At 37.1% G+C, this 21031-nt stretch overlaps 1 protein-coding gene, 1 long non-coding RNA gene and 1 other non-coding gene across 6 annotated transcripts in view; 1 reads left to right on the top strand and 2 right to left on the bottom strand.

Moving 5' to 3' along the window:
- Nucleotides 1–11427, bottom strand: part of Il7 (interleukin 7) — a 28521-nt gene extending 17094 nt beyond the window's left edge. Inside the window, exons 1-2 of the mRNA XM_090338980.1 lie at nucleotides 11120–11427; nucleotides 7535–7668 (exon numbers count right to left, since the gene is read on the bottom strand). Of these exons, the coding sequence (XP_090195106.1) occupies nucleotides 7535–7668; nucleotides 11120–11129 (144 nt within the window). The 5' untranslated portion in view covers nucleotides 11130–11427. The remainder of the gene's footprint in view (nucleotides 1–7534; nucleotides 7669–11119) is intronic.
- LOC150058911 (uncharacterized) overlaps nucleotides 1–21031 on the top strand; it is a 69631-nt gene that overhangs the window by 13110 nt on the left and 35490 nt on the right. Inside the window, exons 2-4 of one of the 4 annotated variants that reach the window (XR_016536660.1) lie at nucleotides 9965–10143; nucleotides 10702–10758; nucleotides 11421–11865. This is a non-coding gene — a long non-coding RNA (uncharacterized LOC150058911). The remainder of the gene's footprint in view (nucleotides 1–9964; nucleotides 10144–10701; nucleotides 10759–11420; nucleotides 11866–21031) is intronic. The other 3 variants (XR_016536663.1, XR_016536661.1, XR_016536662.1) reach the window with 3 other exon arrangements.
- On the bottom strand, nucleotides 869–976 carry LOC150058912 (small nucleolar RNA U13). Its single transcript, XR_016536751.1, has one exon. It is a non-coding gene; the product is annotated as a small nucleolar RNA U13 (small nucleolar RNA).

The following is a 21031-nucleotide window of genomic DNA, read 5'->3' on the forward strand; positions in this document are numbered from 1 at the left end:
TACTTGAAAACAATCTAACACTTAGGTAATATTAGTTATTTTGGTCAATAATTATTAGTTATTTTGATATTTGGCATTAAACACTGAGTCCAGTTATAAATATCAGAGAATAAGTATCTTTTGATTGGAATTGCAGTGAATTTACAATTCAAGTGAGAACAGACATATTATCAGTATAGAGTCTCTCTATATGTTAATATGAAATGAATAACATTACTCTTTTTGTATAACCGTTTCTTTTCTTTAGATTCATTTAGTCTTTACTTTTAACCTTTCTGCTTTTCTAAGGTAGAAGGCTAGATTATGCTTTTCCTAAAATATGAATTACATATCCTAAACACTTATCTCACTGAGTCTTGCCAATTCTTGTAACACAAATTTTATTTCATTCAGTTCAAGATATTGTTAATTTTTTGAGAATTTATATTTAACTGATATTTTATCTAAGGTTATGTATTGTTTGATCTCCAGGCATTTTGAAGCTTTCACTCAGTCTAGTTTTGCTTATTTCTCCTATAATTGTTTTTATATGGGTGAATATCTTAGTAGACTCATTCTTATGGCTCAGAATGTGTTTGAAGTTGGTGAATATCCCCTGTGATCGTGAAAAAATGTGTATTCTACTATTGTTTGATAGATTGGGTAAACTGAAAATAAAATCAGATTAGATTGGTTCATGGTGCTTGCACTTTAATTACATCTTTACTGATTTTCTAGTTCATGAGTTCAGATTTAATTGTCAGAAGAAAACTGGAATTTTAAAACTTTAATAGTGGATTTATTTATTTCTTCATGTAATGTTTGCATTGCAGATTTTGGTGCCCTTGAAAGATACATACACACTAAGACTTCTTTTTTTTTTTTTTCACATCAGACGGGTAATGTGCCCACGTCGTACGTAACAAGATTTAATGGAGGCACATGTCACGCAGGCGCGTGATGACCTAATCATCATGCTTATGAACCGGAAAAGGATCACTAAGACTTCTTAATGCCTCTAGTTGATCATATTATTATGCAATGTCTCTTTATCAATGATAATCATCTCTGCCCTGAAGTCTGATTTGTCTGAAATAAATACACCTGACTCATATCTGGTTTATTTGTATGTAAATTTATATTAAAAGTGAGTTTCTTGTTCCTTTTCTTTCTTAAGTCACTCAGACTTTAGCCATCTTTCGATTTGTACATACTCCTTTCATTTTTTATACCTTAAAATGCATTCATAAAACAAAAAGTCTCAGACTAGAAGTTTGGCCTACTGGTGGAGTGCTTGCCTAGCATGCAAGAAACCCTGGGTTCGATACCTTGGTACCATATACACAGAAAAGGCCAGAAGTGGTGCTGTGGCTCAAATGGTCAAGCTCTTGCCTTGAGAAAGCTCAAGAACAATGCTCAGATACTGAGTTCAAGTCCTAGAACTTAAGGAAGCTCAAGGACAATGCTCAGGCCCTGAGTTTAAGCCCCAGGACTGGCAAAAATGTCTCATTCCTTAAGAAATAACTTACTTTGCTTAGTTTCAGATGATTCATCATGGTTCTTTATTAATGTATTTTATTCTGTAGTCTAGCATGATATAATAAAAAGCTAATTTTATTGCCATCAATTTAAATAATTTAAGCTAGTTAGAGTAATTTAAACATAGTATATTTAGACATAGTTTTAAAACAATACTTGACTAGAATTTGATCCTTTTTCAGCCATTTCTGTTAGCAAACCATTCATGCACAAGACTCAAATCCATAGATACCAATATATTACTGTATTAAGATTTGTTTTAAGGAGGAGACAGCATTCAATTTGAATTTGGGAAGAATATTTTGTCAGTTTGGAGGACAAACTGAACTCAGAGAGTAGAAAATGAGTCAGGAGCCCACTGAAAGCTCTGAAAGTTAATCCAAAGGAGATCTGAGGACTATTTGTCCTAAGATTTGTTATTAGAAGTAAGGGTGAATGACTTACACAGGTGCTAAGGAAATGTACTAGATTATGCGATTTCATGGTGGGTAAGTTAAGAAGTGAGAGTGTACAAAGAAACAACCACCACATTAAAAGATGGAGTAAAGACTTAAAGAGAGACTCCTCTGAAGAGGAAATCAGAATGGCCAAGAGACACATGAAGAAATGCTCAACATTTCTGCCCATAAAAGAAATGCAAATCAAAACATTAATATTCTACCTCACCCCAGTTAGAATGGCCATTATCAAGAAATCTAATAACAACAGAAGCTGGCAGGGACGTGGTCAGAAGGGAATGCTACCACACTGTTGGTGAGAGTGTAAACTTGTTCAAACACTCTGGAAAGCAGTATGATAGTTCCTCAAAAGATTAAACATAGAACTCCCCTATGACTTACCAATCCCATTCCTGGGCATTTACCCAAGGGTCCATAAATGAGAACATACTAAAGCTACCAACTCAACCATGTTCATTGCACCATTATTTATTGAAGCTAAGATAAGGAACCAATCCAGATATCTCTCCGTAGATGTATGGATCAAGAAAATGTGTTGTTTATATACAGTGGAATTCTATGCTGCCATCAAAAAGAATGACATTGCCCCATTCATAATGAAATGGAAAGACTTGGGGAAAAATTGTATACAGTTAAGTAAGGCAGACCCAAAGAAACAGTCTCCATGGTTTCTCTCATTTGTAATAATTAGTATACATCTAGATTTTCCTAGCAAAGGATCACAATAGTTCAATAGCTATGTGCACATGACCATATAGAATGATGCTAAGTGAAATGAACTCCAGGATATGGAAACAAGAGGTTTGCCTTTGTGGTTGTTGTTTTTAATGTACTATGTGGAGTTCTTTCTTTTCTCTTTTGTTTTTCCCCCTTATGGTTTATCTCCTGTTATTACTGTACCTGGTTTATTGTATATTTGCTTGTTTATTCAAATTAGGAAAGGAAAGGGAAAAAAACAAGATGATGAGACAAAGGACCAAGAGTGAACCAATGTAACAACAATATTCATAAGACAATATGTTGGAAATGAACTTGACTACTTGGGAGGGGAAGGGAGGGTAAACAGGAGAAAAAACATGAAAAGTAGTCACAATGTTCAAGAAGTAATGTACTCACTACCTTACAAATGTAACTGTAAACCCTCTATACATCACCTATATAATAAAGTTTTGAAAAAATGTCAAGGAAAATTCCATGCTTTTAGGATTGAGGGACTATGTAAAAGGTAATGCAGTGCCCTAAGATAGGAAATTATGAAGCCCAAACAGGCACTATTCTACATGCTGTGTCTTGGTATAGCTGGATAGATATTTCTAATTGATGATTTAAATAAATGATTATAGAATTAATGGGAAAAGTAGGCAATTTCATTTGCAGTAATGCATAGATATATATAAATTTAATGAAAATCAAAAAAGTTATAGTCTGAAAATGACAAAACATTCTTGAAAAAAATGAAAGAAAAATCTAAATAGTAAGCCATGCTGTGTTCATGGATCAGAAGACTTGTAAATATTTTAAAGAAAACTAGTCTCCTAAGCATATATAGTCAGAATGTTACATGAAAACTATCAGACATATGTTCACAGCAGAATATTCCTAACAGCCCAAAGTACAAACCCCGTATGTCCAACTGATGAATAAACAAGATGTTTGTTAAAACATAAAGAGAATAAACTACTGATTTGTCCTATAACATGGGCAAGCCTTAGAAATAAAATATCTAAAATGCCAATGTAAAGGGTTCCATATTATATGATTTCATTTACTGAAATGAACTTTATACTATACATACTTTATATGTCCAAACAGACATAAAGCAGATGAGTTTTCCAATGGCTCTTTAAAAGAAGTAATTCAGCTGGGCACCAGTGGCTTACACCTGTAATCCTAGCTACTCAGGAGGCTGAGATCTGAGAATCCCTGTTGGAAACCAACCCAAGCAAAATCCCCTTGAGATGCTTTGATAATTACTCAAAAACCGGAAGTAGAGATGTGGCTCAGAATGGTAGGGTACTAGCCTTGAGTAAAAGAGTTCAGGGACATCACCCATGCCCTGAGTTCAAGCTTCATGACTAATATTCAAAAAAAATCTTTCTTGCCGGGCATGGTGGCTCATGCCTGTAATCCTAGCTACTCAGGAGGCTGAGATCTAAGGAACAAGGTTCAAAGCTAACCTGGGCACAAAAGGACCTGAGACTCTTATCGCCAATTAATCTCTAGAAAATTGGAAGTGGGGCTTGGCTCAAGGGTAGGGTGGTAGCCTTGCGCTCAGGGATAGTGCGGGCTGAGTTCAAGCCCCATGACTTACACATACAAAAAATCTTTCTTAATGCCAGATAACATAATTGATGAACAAACATTAAAGCATTTTACAGAAATTTAATTCAAAACAAGATAATTCTTTTTCTATTGCCTTGGCAGATGATTTTAAAAATGACAAAGTAAAAATTATGGCTGATAAGAATGAGGATCTCATTTACTGTGATGAGAATTGCCAATAGATTCATCCTCTTCAGAAAATAAGTTGGTGCTTTGTATCCAGAAGCTTTATTAAAATATAATAAATCCAAATCAGTAACTCTAATTTTAGATATCTCTTCCATATTTGGCAAACTAGATAAAATGAGGCAGACTACAATTTTTTATGAACCTATTCTTCCATTGGCATTAGGATTAAACAATGAATTTATCTTCTCTTAATTTACCTTGAGCTTTCTTTAGACTCTAGTTTCCACTCTAGAGTTTTAACCATTTCTATTGTATTTCAGTAACTCAGCTTCATGTGTACTTGAAGGAGAAATATCATAAATTCCATCTATTTTTATTTTTATTTTCAATCCTGGGGCTTGAACTCAGGGCCTGGACACTGTCCTTGGGCTTTCTCAAGTCTAGCACTCTACCACCTGAGCCACAGCACCACTTCCAACTTTTTCTGTCTATGTGGTACTGAGGAATCAAACCCAGGACTTAGTGCATGCCAGGCAAGCAGTCTACCACGAGGCCATGCTTCCAGCATGATATTTTCAAAAGTTTCTGTTTTTGAGTGTATCATTATTTTGTGTCCATCATTTTAATGTATATAGAAGTTAATAAAGGAATGTCATGTAAATAAATGTTAAATGTATTTTCCAAGTATACTCTCAATGAACTTTACCAAAACCATATACTATTTAAAAATCATGGCTATCACTTGTATCCCATAACAAAGTCTCTCCTCCTCACACTAATCTTCTCTGCAGCTCCTAAAACACAGTTGATATCTCTTTTCTGAATTAGGCTAACTATCAGTCTACTTGAGATGACAAGATTAAAGCCATCTACAAAACTTACATATTAGCCAACATAAGTTTCTTAAAAGAAGGATTGGTCCCTGGTTCATCATTGTATTTACACCCAAATGTTCTACATTTACATGAAAGTTTTTCATAGAATCATGTACATATCTGGCCCAAACACAAGTTTCAAGAGTAAGTAACTGTCACAAGGATTGCTATTGCAAGAATGAGAGTGGCTGTAAGTCACAGAATGCCTAGTACTGCTCCTAGGTCATATCTCAGATTCTTCCTTTAAAAGATGGAGATAATTGCTGGTAAGAAAGTTAAATGATCTGTCAGAAAGAATGACATCGACCCATTTGTTAGGAAATGGAAAGACAGAAAAAATCATATTAAGTGAAGTAAGCCAGACTCAAAGGAACTTAGGCTCAGTGGTTTCCCTCATTCGTCATAATCAGTAGAAACCTTGGGCTCTACTAGCAGAGATCTGCAATAGAGCAAAACCTTGATACATAAGGCCATATAGTATGAGGCTAATTGAAAGGACCTCCAGGATATTGAAACAAAAGCCATATAACGAATGATTGTTGTCCTTAATGTACTATGTTATCCCTCATCTCCTTTGCTGTCCCTTGGCTATCTCATATTGTTACAGTATCTCACTTTGTTATCTGATATATTGAATTTATTTGTATTTGGTTATCTGAAAATTGATAGGGAAGGGGGGAAAACCAATACCGGGAGTGGGTGGTGGGTGAGGGGAGGGTAATGGGTACCAAGACATGTGAAAGGGTATCAATGTATGTGAATTAATGCACCTTCTATCTGGCAAATATCATGTAACCCTTTTATTAATTACAATAAAAATATATAAAAAATAAAAAAAGAAAGAAACCCACAGATATGAAAAAAAAGAAAGTTAAATGATATGACCACTTTGGAAGATAGATGGGCAGTTTCATAAAGATCTAATCATAGAATTCAGCAAACATGCTAATAAGGATTTATGAAAAGTAGCTAAAACCTAGTATTTCCACATGAATATGTGCAGAAGCCTTTATTAATAATTGTGAAAAACTGAGTAAAAAACTTGTATCATTCAATAAGTGAATAAACTAAAAGACATATTTCCAGAATACAATATTGTTTAACAATAAAAGAACTAACAAGGGACAGAATGTATGACAAACTGACCAGTGCTCCCAAGGGAAGAAAGGAAGAATGCATAAATCAATGGAATACTGGGGAATTTTAGAGCAGTGATACTCATCTGTGTTATGCCGTACCCATGAGTCCATGACAGTACACATTTATCAAAACCCATGACAATGTACAACAGTATGATATCTAATGTGAAATAAGTTTTTTTTAACAATACTGATTCAATATTGGTCCATCAGTTGCAAAAAAATGCACTCCACCAATGTAAAAAATGCTAATAAGGGAAATTTGGCAGAGGGAAAAGGGAAAAACGGAAACTCTCTGCAGTTTGGTCAAGTTTTCGGTAAATTATCTGAAATATAAAACCTAATAATTAAAAAATTTTGGTAGCAATAAATAAATGCACAAAATTATATACTGTATAGCATAATAATATGTGTATACATATGAAAACACAGGTACATACATTCAGATACAATAACTACATGCTTCTTTGTACCATAATTTTTAGATATAATACTCTTGTTATTGTACATCTCCTAAAGGATATATTTGCAGGACTAACTCAGTATGTGAATGATAAAAAAATGCGTATATAGTGCTTTAAGAAATTTGGTGGTAAAAGGAAATGAGTCTAAAGTACATACTGGAAATCTTAGGATTTAGGAATGCTCATTGTTAAAGGACAAAATGAGGACAACTATAAATCATAGCTCATAGTTCATTACATTGTATTCTGTAGCTGTTTCTCATTCTTGTAAAGAAATAAAGATTAACAATGGATTATATAACTACTTACCCAGCCGAGCACTAGTGGCTCCTGTGTGTAATTTTAGCTACTCAAGAAGCTGAGATGTAAGGATGGTAGTTCAAAGGCAATCTGGACAGGAAAGTCTGTTAGACTGTTATTTCAAATTAACCACCAAAATGCCAGAAATATAGCTGTGGCTCAAGTTGACCTCACAAGCTGTGGCTTTGAGCTAAAAAGCCCAGGGCCACTGTCTAGGTGAATGCGTGCATACGCTGCAAAATAGGAAAGGCCCACATACCCACAGTATATTTCCAATTGTCAAATAAGCAGAAATATAAAGAAAAGAAAACACCTACCAATTCATTTACCAGTGCATCGATGCTGATGACTAGAACATTCTCAAATGCTTTACCATCTATGTCTTTAATGTGACAGTCAAAAGAAGTTACTGGCAACAGAACAAGGATCAAGGGAGGAATTCCAAAGATATACCTAAAAGAAACTAAATTCAACAGTCAGTAAGAATGACTTAAATATTCTATCAGGTTACATTTGATTGCAGTTTTACAATAGGCTTATCATTTGTTTCTTTGAATTTTATTTTTCTTGTGGATTTGAGGCTTGAGCTCAGGACCTTGTGCTTCCTCAGCAAGTGTTTTGCCACTTTATGTATACCTTCAGCCCTTTATGTTTGTTCCTCGGGTTGATTCTAGCTTTTTGCCCAGCTGGCGTGGGACCAAGATCCACCCACCTATCTATGCTTCCTGTGTAAGTAAGGTTACAGGATGGTGTCTGTTTGTTTGTATGGGGTCTTGCTAAATTTTTGCCCACGTGGGCCTCAAACCATGCTCTTCCTGTTTGTAACTCATAAGTAACTGGGATTATAGGTGGTGGCCATTGGATACAGTGACCAAAAACTTTAACCCAATAATTTTTAAGTACAGTTTAGTTCATGGACAGAGTAGAAGAACCTTAAAAACTTGAAATTACATAACAAAGTGAAATTGCACTTGGGGTTTAGGTTTCATCCACCTAATTACTCTTAGGGAAAATGAGCTATTGAAAAATTTAAAAAATGTTCCAGAAAGGCACACCTTAGAGGATAATGGCAGTTTAGTCAGTTTGGTTTTACATTGAACATCCCTTAAAAAAAAGAAAGAGAGAGACATTTTCAACAGGTAAGGAGGTACAGTACAGCTTTCGAAGTTACACATTGTTGAAATTTTATGATGTTATACAAAACCATAGTCCACTTGAAGGAATCTCTAGCTCCTTCCTGGAGACAGTTCTGTGGGAGGTCTGCTCCCTGGCATTTCGTTAGAATGACAGTCTGTCTTTTCAATGATGCACTGGGCATTGGTAGCTCATACCTGTAATCCTAGTGACTCAGGAGGCTGAGAACTGAGGACCACAGTTTATAACCAGCATAGGAAGGAAAGACTGGTTTGAAGGTACTATTGAAATGGTCACAATGGGGGTAAGGACTCAACTTATTTACTGTGTTAATTTCATACTGCATAGATGTCTACGTCTTCTCTCCCCATGACTTTTCATAGGTCACAGAAAAGAGAAAATCATAAGCAACAATTCAGGGCAACTATGAATTTGTGGAATTGTCTTTAAATCTCCTGAAGGGATTGAAACTGGAGCATTTGTTTTCAATAGGGAATTTGGTTAAACTAGAATGGTTGTTGTCTAAAAATTCTTGTTGGTTTTTAATTTTAGCCAAATAATACATTCATCCCTCTGCTGCTTAAGTTATGGGGTCAAAGTGAACATAAATAAATTGGTTTTTACAGTTCACAAAATCTAGTCTTTTATCAGTTTTTAGGACCGATCAGTTTTCTGAATATCCATCACACAAAACCTAGTTTAATTCGGAAATTAATTCTATAACCACTCTATGTCGCACTTACTGAGGCCCAAAGGACTTTTCACCCAAGTTACTATGTATGTAAAAAGCCAGAATTCAAGTATAGTTTGCTCAGAATAAGGAGTCTATAATCTTGGCTTTTAGTTACTGATTACACTGCTTCCTATAAAAATAACTGTGTGTGTGAAGGAAATGTAGAAACCCATTTTCTTATGCATTAACCTCGTGAAGGTATTTCCTGGCCAAGTTATGAAACTTTCGTGAGTCTTTATTTTAGAGAAAAAGACACTAAGTAATATCTACTCTTATTTAAGGTACTGTATCCACGTGAGGGAATAAGCTCTTAAAAATGAATGTGAATATGATGTATAAACTTATGAAAAAACCTTTCTGGTTTTAAGATATTCAAACACAGATGTGCCATTTTTTTTTAAAAAATTCAGTGTTCCTAATCCTCTTTAGTTCTCTTTCCTTATACTAGGATATTCTTTGGTCCTCACATAGAGTGAAATTAACCTCAACAGACAGAACAATTGGGGAATTCATAAAGAGTCTTCATCAACCTCAGCGCGTCCCCCTTCCCTTCCCCCCCCACCAAGATAAAATAGCCAGCCTTGACAGAGCTTAAACTTCTAGTGAAATCTCTTGGGATCAAAATGAACAGTAATTATTAGAACTTTAGAATTTCAATATATTGTGTATATTGATAACTCATGATGCATGGCTAATATAGATATTCTTCAGGAAATCAAGTACTTTATGAAAAATACATAGCACCTCCCTTTCTTTCCTTCTTTCTTTCTTTCTTTCTTTCTTTCTTTCTTTCTTCCTTCCTTCCTTCCTTCCTTCCTTCCTTCCTTCCTTCCTTCCCTCCTTCCTTCCTTCCTTCTTTCCCTCCTTCCTTTCTTCCTTCCTTATATCGCAGGTAAAGAACCAACAGTGGGCCAGAGAGAAAAAAATAGATTCAGGAAAGTCATAAGTTCCAAGGTAAGAAGAATGGCCTGGACTTCGAATTCTGCATTAACCCCTGAAGGATAATTCTGACAAAACTTGCGCCACTGGGTACTGTCACATCCACTCTGCCTTCATTTTGTGACTGAGCAGGTATATTTAGTTTTGACAGTCTCGGGATTTTTGCTACCTATGAGAGGGGGGGAAAATGATTCTTGATCTGAATATCCAGGAAAGCACACATCGCCCTCCTCCACTGCCCTCTTACTTGAGGACGTTCTAGAGTAAAACCTCCCCATTCTCCGCAGCAGATCCTCTCCTCAGGTCTCTTTCTCCTCTCTTTTCTTCCTGTATTATTATCTGTTAAAACTTTTTACATTGTCTACGTATCTCCCAATGAAATCTAGCCTTTGCCAAGTTAGTACTTGTCCATTATAAACCGTTATTCTGAGTAACGACAATGTATAAGACGCAAATCCATTTACTCCCTCCTTCATCTAGTAGCCAATCTGTTAGATTAAAAAAATCAAATAAAACAAATCTGGGTTTTCTTAATGCCAGCCCCTAGGACTCGGCTTCCCAGCAAAAGGCGCAAGGTACAGTCCCGGTTGGAAACTCCCAACCTCGCAAAAGGGGGGAAAAAACCGGGGTTTTCCAGAGACTTGTCCCGGGGGATTTAAAAGCGCGTCCCCAAGGGAGCTTTGCTTTCAGTTCTCTAGGAAGTTCGGAGCTGCAAGGACTAGGCTGCTAGCTGAACCCCAGCTGTCTGTGAGTAACCTGGCAAACCCAGGAGTCCCCGGGAGAGGCTGATTTGGGCACCCTGTGGGTAGAGGCCAATCCAGGCTAGGGACGGACGGGATGGAGTGCAACGGGTCGCCCTGATCACCTGGCCACAGGCTACCAGCGCCAGGACGCTTCCAGCAGCCGGGCGGTCGGCGCAGGTAGTGGCTTGACCAGGGGAGAGGCAGTGCTCTCTGCAGGTCCAAAGTGCAAAGGCCCGGCAGCGATTCCCGGACTTGCCTGGGCGCGGGGTTGGGGTGGGGTGAGGGGTGGGGGGAGCAGCGCTTCCCGGAGTCCCCGGGCGTGCCAGGCGCGCGCCGACTGGCGCGCTCGGGAGAGGAGCGCTTACCATGGAACATGGTCTGCAGGAGGCGGGCGTAATCATGATGACCACAACTGCAGCAGGAGCAAGCTCTCACCACCCATAATCACTCCCAGGACTCCGGTCTTCCGCGGAATTGCCCCGAGCGGGGCTGGACAGGGCAGTGTCTGCAACTGGTTCCTTTCACCCACGCCGCGCCGCCGGCTCGCATCCATCCCGGGAGGGGCGGCACACATCACAGCCCGGCTTCGCGCGGTGGCTTTTCCATAACTTCCGTAGGCTCAGCCTGCAGTGTACTTTCAGTTTCTACTTTGTGCTTGGTCTGCAGGTTCCACCTTTGGGTTTATCCTCTGAGCCACTCCAGCGTGTTCACTGACACCACAACCAAGGAACCGTGTAAATTTTCAAAGCACTGCCAGAAGGAAACGGCGGGTCTTCTGATTTAGGCCAAAAGGATTTTTGCTTTTGATTTTGCTTTTGGGGATTTTTTTTTTTTCAGATGACTCTTGGACGCCTTGGCAACACGGAGTGACTGGGTGTTGTTTCTATGTCCATGGTAGTCACAAATGTGCAGGCCAAAAGCTGGGTTATGGCAAGCAAACGCCACCGAGGAGGCGTCACCGTTTTCTGCCGCGGATGTGGCCGGCGCTGCCAAGTCATCTTGAAAAAAAAAAAAAAAAAGGAAGTGAAGATGAAGAGGGTCACGCCTTCTGCCCCTCCAGCTCTCTCTAATCTGTGGCGTCCCTGGGTCTTCTGTATGCACACCTGCTCAGGTAGGATTTGAAAGCAACACAAGTCTATAGGCCCACCTGATCCACTAGGTGAGTGCTGTCTGGAGAATCAAGCCTCAAGTCCAGTAGAGCACATAGGAATTAACGATAACCATTAGGCTTGCCACAGGTGCCTTTTACATGACTTGGCTAATATATCAAATTCTCCATTTTGATTCTGTCACAGTGGAAGGATTTTTTTTTTCTTTCCCCAAGGCCTAAGTTCCCTAGGTATTTTCCTACTTTACCTTGGCTTTTAATATTAGGCATAAACCCTTCTTAGAACAGGTGAATAATGCAAACCAGTAATTGTTACATAAGTAACAACAATGACTATCTTAATCTAGCATTTTCACTGTGCCTATTATTTTAGTAATTCTTTTGGCATATATTGCCACGGGCGAGACTTCCTATGAAACAGACCGTTTTCGGGTCTGCACTTTATATATGTGGATTCAGAAACTTCCTTAAGTGACAAGGCATTGTTCACTTAGTAGAATTAGGACAACCAACGCCCTCCTCCCCCCACCTTCCCCCAAGTCTAACTTCCAAAGCCCTTGCTTAGAGCTTCTGTGTTACAAGAGTCAGTGAATACCTCAGTCACATAGAACTTGATACCTGAGGGCTGTGATGTCATGTGGGTGTGTCTTTGTCCTGCTGTGAGGACCTCAGGAAAGGATTCTGGAGTTCATGACCTCTAACTTGGGAATAAACTTGGAGCTGATATGATAAGTAAAGAGGCAAAAGGAAAGAGAGAGGAAAAAAGAGAGAAAGACAGAGAGGCCTAAGCCTTCAACTTGCATACTGATTCCTTTTTAAATCTTGCTTCTACTTCAGAGACAAGTTTTGTCAGTGATCCTTGCCAGGTGACAGATCTTACATAAGGGATCTGGTCAGCTCTCCCACAGCCCTGCAGTCCCACAGTAGCCACATAGCTGATCAAACCTCATCAGGCCGCCACTTCCTACTGTATACCAGGTCCTCAAGAGCCTGAGTGATTTGAGTTCTGCCACCTCCCTCCCTTCCTCCCTCCCTCCCTCCTTCATTCCTTCTTTCCTTCCTTTCTTTTCTTTCTTTCTCTCAAATTATCTTTGAGTATTTGTAGAAAGGAGATGTCATATAACAAAGGAATTAATGAATACAATGCATCTTGATCAATGCCATCCCTTCAACATTTTCACCCCCTTTTCATCCAGCCTTTCCCTTACCTTTCTTAATCCTGTGGAATATAAAATGATTTCTTCATTTGTTTGCTGCCCCCTCCCCTTCATTCACCTTTCTCTGTCACCTTGGTCCCAGTCTTCCTCTGGGATGTACTTATTGCCTGGTGTTGATTTTGTCAGACTTTGACCTAATATTTCTAAGAGATTATACTGTTTTAGTTCCTCAGAGTCTATTGTACTTTAATTAATTTATTTGTAACCACTTGTATACCAGCCCGTGTATTTACGTATAGATTTAGAGGTACAATATACCTACCACAAATAAGGGAAACCTTGAAACTTTTGTTTCTCTGAGTCTGGCTTATTTCACTTAATATTTTTTCCAAGGTTCATAACCTTGTTTGTGTTCTACTGGATAAATACTACTGTTCCTCTCTTGGAACCCATATCAATCCAGTGCACTGTACCTCAACCATACTTTTTCTTCCTTATGCCCATTCAAGCTTACGTCCATGTAGAAGGCATCTAGCACATGATTGACATTCAATATTGCTGAGTGGCAGAGTGGGAGAAGATGATGAAAAAATGTGCAGAGGAATATGTGTGTAAAAGAATGTATATGAAAGCAGAAAGAAAACAGAAGGAAAGAGAAAGAGAACAAGGAAAGTAGTGAGATCAGGAAACAGAATGGGTTGAGGGAGGTGAAGTACCTCCAAACATTTTCCTGAAACCTAAACAAGGGAGATAAGGAGAAGAGAGATAGAAAGTTGGGATGACTGTATTGAAGGTAGATTCTTTAAATAGGTGCTGACAGTATGATGGAAGTAAGTGACTTAACTGTAACTTGGATGTGCTGTTTTATTTTTCTGCGTTTTGGCTTTCAGGGGCAGGGTTAAAAATCATCTATCAACAGTATTCAAGACAGGAAATCTGTCTTCCCTTTTGATGCAACCACAGAAAACCTGGCAGAATAGGAACATGTACATAAGCAAGCTCTGTGGAAAGATGAAGAGTTCAGAAATAGGATATAAATGCCTTCATAGGTCGAATCTAAATGTGAAGGCTCTCTTTGTAATATAAATTCAGAAGCATTGAGAATGTTTCTGGATATACAAAAATAGGTACATCCTGGTTGCATGAAGTTATAAATGAAATCTATGAGAAAATGAATATCATTTTGGGGGGAAAAACCCTTCCAATGCTATCTTGTAAGTTAACTGTTGCTGCTTTAGTACGTATTCAAAATACTGATGGCTGAGGAGTAAAGAAATACAGTAGTTCTTCATTGTTATAAAATTAATAGAAAGGTTGAAATAAAATAATACAATCAACAAAAGAGAAACCTGTTGAGGCATAATATTTTAATACTTCCAATCATCAGTCAAAATACTCAATTATCATCAACCTGAAGATATTTTATTGAATATAATCATTTTACCCAACTATTCTTTGTGTGTGTGTGTGTGTGGATCTTGGGGCTTGAATTGGGCCTCGGGGTTGTCCCTGAGCTTTGCATCTCAAGGCTACCACTCTACCCCTGGGCCTGGGTGCTTTCCCCGAGCTCTTCCCCTCAAGGCTACTCCCTACCCTTGAGCCAAGCCCCACTTTCTGTTTTCTAGAGGTTAATTGGAGTTAAGAATCTCAGGTCCTGTTGAGCCCGGGCTGGCTTTGAACCTTGATCCTCAAATCTCAGCCTTCTGAGTAGCTAGGATTACAGGCATGAGCCACCGCGCCCGGCCCAACTATTTATCATCTGAAATACGAATTTTGTTTCATTATCCATGGATATTTTCTGATGTACTAATGATTTAATTCCTATTTTTTAATTTTTTGCTGGTCCTCAGGGTTGAGCTCACACCTTATGTGCTGTGTCTAAGCTTTTGTGCTCAAGGCTAGTGCACCTGAGCCCCAGCTCCGTTTCCAGCTTTATGGTGAGCAGATGGAGATAAGTCTCCTGGACTTTCTTCCTGCCCTCCTGGTTTTTGAACCACCATCCTCAGATCTCAGCCTCCTGAGTAGCTAGGATTATAGGTATCAGCCACTAGCACCTGGCTCTTTTTTAATCAAAATGCTTAACATGCTACAAACACACATATAAGACACTCACATACACACAAACACACACACACACAACCTGTGCACACACATGCACCATCTTATAATCATATAATTCATGTAGCTGCACAGGGTCTTAGCTGTGAGTGGCTGTTCCTAGGTTTAACACTGTACTGCCATTGCCTGGAAATTCTTAATTACTTTTCATCCAAGGAATTCTTATTTTCATTTTTCTGGGACTTACATGCTCTATGACTGGTCATGCATACTAACTCATACTAAGTTAAGCATAAAAATAACAATATATAGCTTTAAAGTGGTTTCAGTGTACTGAAGAAAGCAGTTACTAACTGTAATTTCAGAAATGAAGAGCATGCTATTTAAGTGGCATGTCACATGAAGTAGGGATTCAATGAAATCTCAACCCAAAGTATAGTGAGAGTCCAATGGAAAAACAACTGAACACATTAATGACCTGTGAGTCTAAATCAGATCTGTTTGATTTTCCAATTGAACTTCTTCAGAATGAATTTTTCATTTTATCAAATGGTTAAGATGTAAGTATTATATGGGCACTTATTCTAGTTACATTCTCAAAGCATAATCTAACACGCTGCTAAATTTAAGTTGCTAGTATTTTACAGTTATGCATATAACTACAATATCCTTGTCCTTTATGCTTAACTGAGATAAGGCTGGTTCTGTCAGAGTTCGCTAACATCATACATGGATAAAAAAACTACAATGTTTTCCAAAAGTGTAGGTGTTTAAGTTTTCTATGAATTATTTGTTTCATGGAATGAATTCCAGGCATGGAATAAAACTGTCGATTCTGAGAATGACAAAAGTGAGCATAAGAGGGTTTGTTCTAAAGTTTGATCAGAATGTGAAGAACATTGTTGGGAAGTATATGTCAGATATCAGACATCTAGAGTTATGCAAAAATAATGAAATTATCCAGCCAGCATGCTAGAGGAGAAAAAAGAAAACTCCTGCCAGGAGGAAACTTGAGACAAAAGCACTGCAATACCCACCAACAAACCCAACAGAGTGGCAATAAAATTGGAAAGTCAGCAGTCTGTTTCCCAGAAGGCAAGAATTTTAAAATACATTAATCAGTACTTTCAACAGTCACAGAGGGGTTGAGCAAGATATAGAAAATTAGTGTCTACTAAATTTGGCAGTGTAGAGATTGTCCGCAGCCCACAAGACAAGGCTCCCAGAAGAGAGGTGTAGATAGATTTGAGGAAGAGTGTGGGGAGAAGCACATAAAGGGAGATGAGAGCATTTCAAAGATGGTTGGTGTAATAAAAGAAATAAACACATGGTATGAGAAGCATGAAGACATAATTTATACTTGCATTTTTGAGGTCTTTTTTTCTTTTACTTTTTTATTGACATAGTGATGTATAGTCGGGTACAGTCACATTCGTACAGTAATGGGTACATTACTTCTTGAAGAACATTGTTTCCCTTTCCAGTATTTTCTCCCACTTTCTTTCTTCCACCCTCCCAGGTTGTAGAGTTCCTCTCTAACATATCGCCTTGTAGAGTTCCTCTCTAACATATCGCCTTGTGAATACCACTGTTACACTGTTACACCTTTATCATTTGACTCATCATCTTGTTTTCTCTTCCCTTCCCTGATTCAAATAAGCAAATAAACGAATAACCATGCACCACGCACCAATCAGATAAAGCAACAACAGAGGCCCTTGTTATTTTTTCTTATGTTCTCTCCATTTTTGCTCTCCTCTTTAAGACTTCTGCAATCTGAATTCATTTTGCATCTATTGCCTACTTTTATGTTCCTTATTAAAAGGTCTTTTATGACACTAGAAACATTGCTGGAATTAGAGTGTTGGCTTAAAAACTCTACTGTTTCTTAACTTGGCCTTAACAGATAGCAGCTATCACTTATCTGACTTTTATATGCTAGATTTGGAAAAGCCTATGTTCTTAACCACATTCTTTATAGAAGATTAATTAGAAAAAAATCACACATACTTTTCTTCATGCAAATAATTTGAGAAATATTTTTCTGAAATCTCTAGAGTTCCTTTGTAACTTTGTGAGTTGCTCTTATGAGCTCTTAAGCAGAAATACTTCTGCTTCTTTCAACCTAGAATTCTCTGCACTCAACAGAATGCCTGTCAAGTTATAGACTATGTGCTGGTGTAACATGAGAAAAGGAAGCCACCAGACTGTGCAAGTCTAGCCTTGCTTTTCTTATAGGGAGTCAGTTCTCTGAGTAAAGCTTCATTGATATCCAGGAATGTTTCAATACCAACTATTGATTGGTATTGCCATGTCTATGGTTCTGGTAAGGCTGTCAAAATTCTAATACTTCGCAGAAATTCAGAATACTTTCCTAATATGGAAGGCTGTCTTATTTAAATTTTAATTGTTAGATTAAAAATTAGACCAATCTCCCATTAATTCCAGCAAGTGAGGTTTGTTTGAGCATAGTTGTTATTGCCTTGGGCTCTTGAGACATCCATTAATTTAGGTACGTGATATGGAATAACTGTGTCAAAAAATAGCAATGTACAAAGATCTTTTAAGTGCCTCCCCCATGTTTCTAAGGTATTGTCCAATAACAAATATTTATTCTGTGCAAGTTAGGAACAGATTAAGAAGTATACTGGCATTTTGTCTTGTATGTACTGCTTTTTCATTGGTTTGCCCTTTGTCTTTTGTCTTATCATTTTGTTTTTACCCTTCACTTCTATTCATATCAACATGTACATAAGACACAGGGTGCCAAAATCAAATACAGTGACAACCTGGGGAGGAAGGATGGGTGGCAGGGAAAGTGTGAAGAAATGAGGGAGTAACAATGTTCGACAAGCAATGTACTCATTACCTTTGGTATGTAACTGTAACACTTCTGTACATCACCTTCACAATGAAATTAAATTTAAAAAGTTAAGAAAGATAAAAAAGAGATATACTAAAAGCCTGGAACAATCATCAGTGTGAGAAGAACACAGAAATTAGAATTTTCAAGGGACTGAGGTTATAAGCAGTTGAGTTTGGCTCACCCGATAGTGATTTATTAAAACAATAGAGGAAAGAATCCTATGTTTCTTGAGCATATTTTTTCTTCTTGAATACTTGCTTATTAAACATGACATTTGAAATACGATGTAAAAATCAGTGTTGATAAAATCTTTCAAAAAATAAAGATTACCCTTGATCTGGTGAATATAATATAAGCCCCTTCTATTAGTTATAATAAAAATATATGGGAAAAAAATAAAGATTACTACACAAAATGACTTTTCTTGGCTATGTTCACTGGAAATTATTTTTTTCTTCTCCTTATTACAAATTAACCTGCAATAAATCTTCAAATATACATTTTCATGTATATCTATTTCCTTAAAACATATTATAAAATGGAGTTAAATTTGGAAGTCTCTAAAAATGATATTCTGTGCAATATTCATTCTGAGATCTTTAAATATTTAGTTTAGAAAAATGGGACATGATGCTTATTCTAAAATAATACAGATTATAAAATTTCAATTCTAAAATAAATTTATGAAAATATGCCCTTTACGAAAAATAAATAAATCTACACCTATTAATCTAAGTTTTGTTTTCTAAGCTTTTCAATATATGTTCCATTTTTCTTTAGATTTTTGACCAATATGAAATAATTGTGTTACAGTAGAAGTTAATAGTAATGTACAAAGATCTTTTAAGTGCCTCCCCCATGTTTCTAGGGTATTGCACAGTAAAGAATATTTATTCTTTGCAAGTTAGGAGCTGATTATGAAGTAAAATAGCATTCCATGACCAAAGTTAATAAAAAATCATACAGCAAGACACAAACAAATATTATTAGGTCCACATGTGTACTGACTAATAAAAAATGATACAACAGTTGATACTAGAGATGTTTTGAAGTATTTCCCCATTATCACCAAGTCTTAAATCAGTTGCTTCAAAATAAAACCCAATTATAGCCAACTGAAAACATCACTAATAAAAACCCCTCAGAATTTTCTAGGATCTCAATGATCAGAAATTTTTATAAAATGATATAAAATGACGTTTTTCAAAATGAATTCCAAGAACTAGAAACAAGAGGGTTTTTTTTTTTGTAATTTTACTCCCCCCTTCCTTTGAGACCATTTTTTATTTCTATACCTTTGTCTTATATGTAAGTTTATCTGTTTTGGGAGGGGAATGAGGGTGCACAGAAATGGAGAGAGACAAAGGGGAAACAAATGCAGCCATATACTCACCGGTCACTATGCTGAAAATGAAGAAAAACTGGGAGAAAATGAGGGAAGATGGGACACATGTTAAAAAATGTAATCCTTCCCTGACTTATATAACTGTAACCCCTTTGTACATCACTTTTATGATAAAAAAATTAAAGAAAAGAATCTAAAAGAAATATCAGGAAATGGAATCTAGAAAAACAGCAGGTCACAGTCATGTATTTATTGCTGTTGTTTTACACTTGGTTGGAGATCAGAGTCTTATGACTTTCTTCTTTGTTTCTTCATTTCTTTCTTTTCTTTCTTTCTTTTTCTTTCTTTTTCTTTTGCCAGTCCTAGGGCTTGAACAAAGGCCTTTGGGCTTTCTTTCTCAAGGCTAGAGCTCTATCATTTGAGCCACAGCATCACTTCTGGCTTTTTTTTTTCCTATATATGTGATACTGATTAGTCAAACCTGAGTTCTTCTATGTTATATTATGCCTCAAGCAGTATGTGTATCTAAAACATATTGTTGTCAAGGTAATGAATTTCTTCTGCTGTAATGCATGAACAAAAGTTTTGCATAGTTGTTTGTTCCCATAGTGCACATGTTGCTAGAATTTAAGGCCCAATGATAAAGATACACTTTGGTAATCACTTTTGTAATATGAGACTTTCATTAGCCGATGAGCTTCCTTCAGTTCCTTGAATTGTCATCTGCCTATGGTGACAAAGGTACTGCACATACATCCTATGAAACTACAAAAGAAAACTCATACAACGTGCTTTTATTTTCCTGAACTTTATTAAGTAGGTCTTTATTACTGGTTATATTTAAGATTAACCTCTAAAACCATTCAAGATTTCCCCAACTCTAAACAATCTTTTAATTTTAACATATAATTATTCAGGAAATCCTATATACTACACACTTTTCTAGGTGCTCAATCTCTATCAGTATTTAAAATATAAAAGTAATTTGTTTAATTATGTCACAATTTAGTGGAAGATATAGAATATATAATAAAGTAGAAATCACGTAAAACAGACATTTATTAAATTATATGGAAAATATTTAGGCTCAAAGTAGAGGATTTGTTTTGGGGATTGTGAGAAGAGTGCTGTGAGTTTAAAATGACCTCATGAGCAGTAGAGCATTTTTGTTTTGTTTTGTTTTTGCCAGTTCTGGGGCTTGAACTCAGTGCCTAAGCACTGTCCCTGAAATTTCCCAAGGCTAGCACTCTACCACTAGAGCAACGGCACCATTTCTGGCTTTTTCTGTGTATGTGCTACCAAGGAATCAAACCCAGGGTGTCGTGCTTACTGGGTAAGCACTCTACCACTAGGCCAAACTCCTGAGCCCGAGCTTTTTTAAAAAAAATAATTTAAATTGTTTTAAAAGTTATGGACAAATGAGTTATCCTAACTCAGACAATGCATACATTTCTTTTTTGGACAATGTTACCTCTTCATTCACTTTCCTGGTTTTTCCCTCCTGTCCCCCAGCCCCCATAAGCTGTATAGTTCATTTTCAACCTAGTGTCTAGTGAGTATCACTGCTCCATTTGTTCATTTCTGTATTCCACCTTTTCCCTTCCAAAGACAGATAAACAAACATATAAGGCAAAAAGAAAAAAAAAACAACAGCAAAGAAAAAAATCCTCATTTCCCATTCCCTGGAGCTCATTTCTATAAATAGCATTCTATATGACAGATATACTTTTGTGTACTTTCCCT

The sequence above is a fragment of the Megascapheus bottae genome, chromosome 9 (assembly GCF_031878675.1).
Source record: "Megascapheus bottae isolate mThoBot1 chromosome 9, mThoBot2.hap1, whole genome shotgun sequence".
Classification (NCBI taxonomy): domain Eukaryota; kingdom Metazoa; phylum Chordata; class Mammalia; order Rodentia; family Geomyidae; genus Megascapheus; species Megascapheus bottae.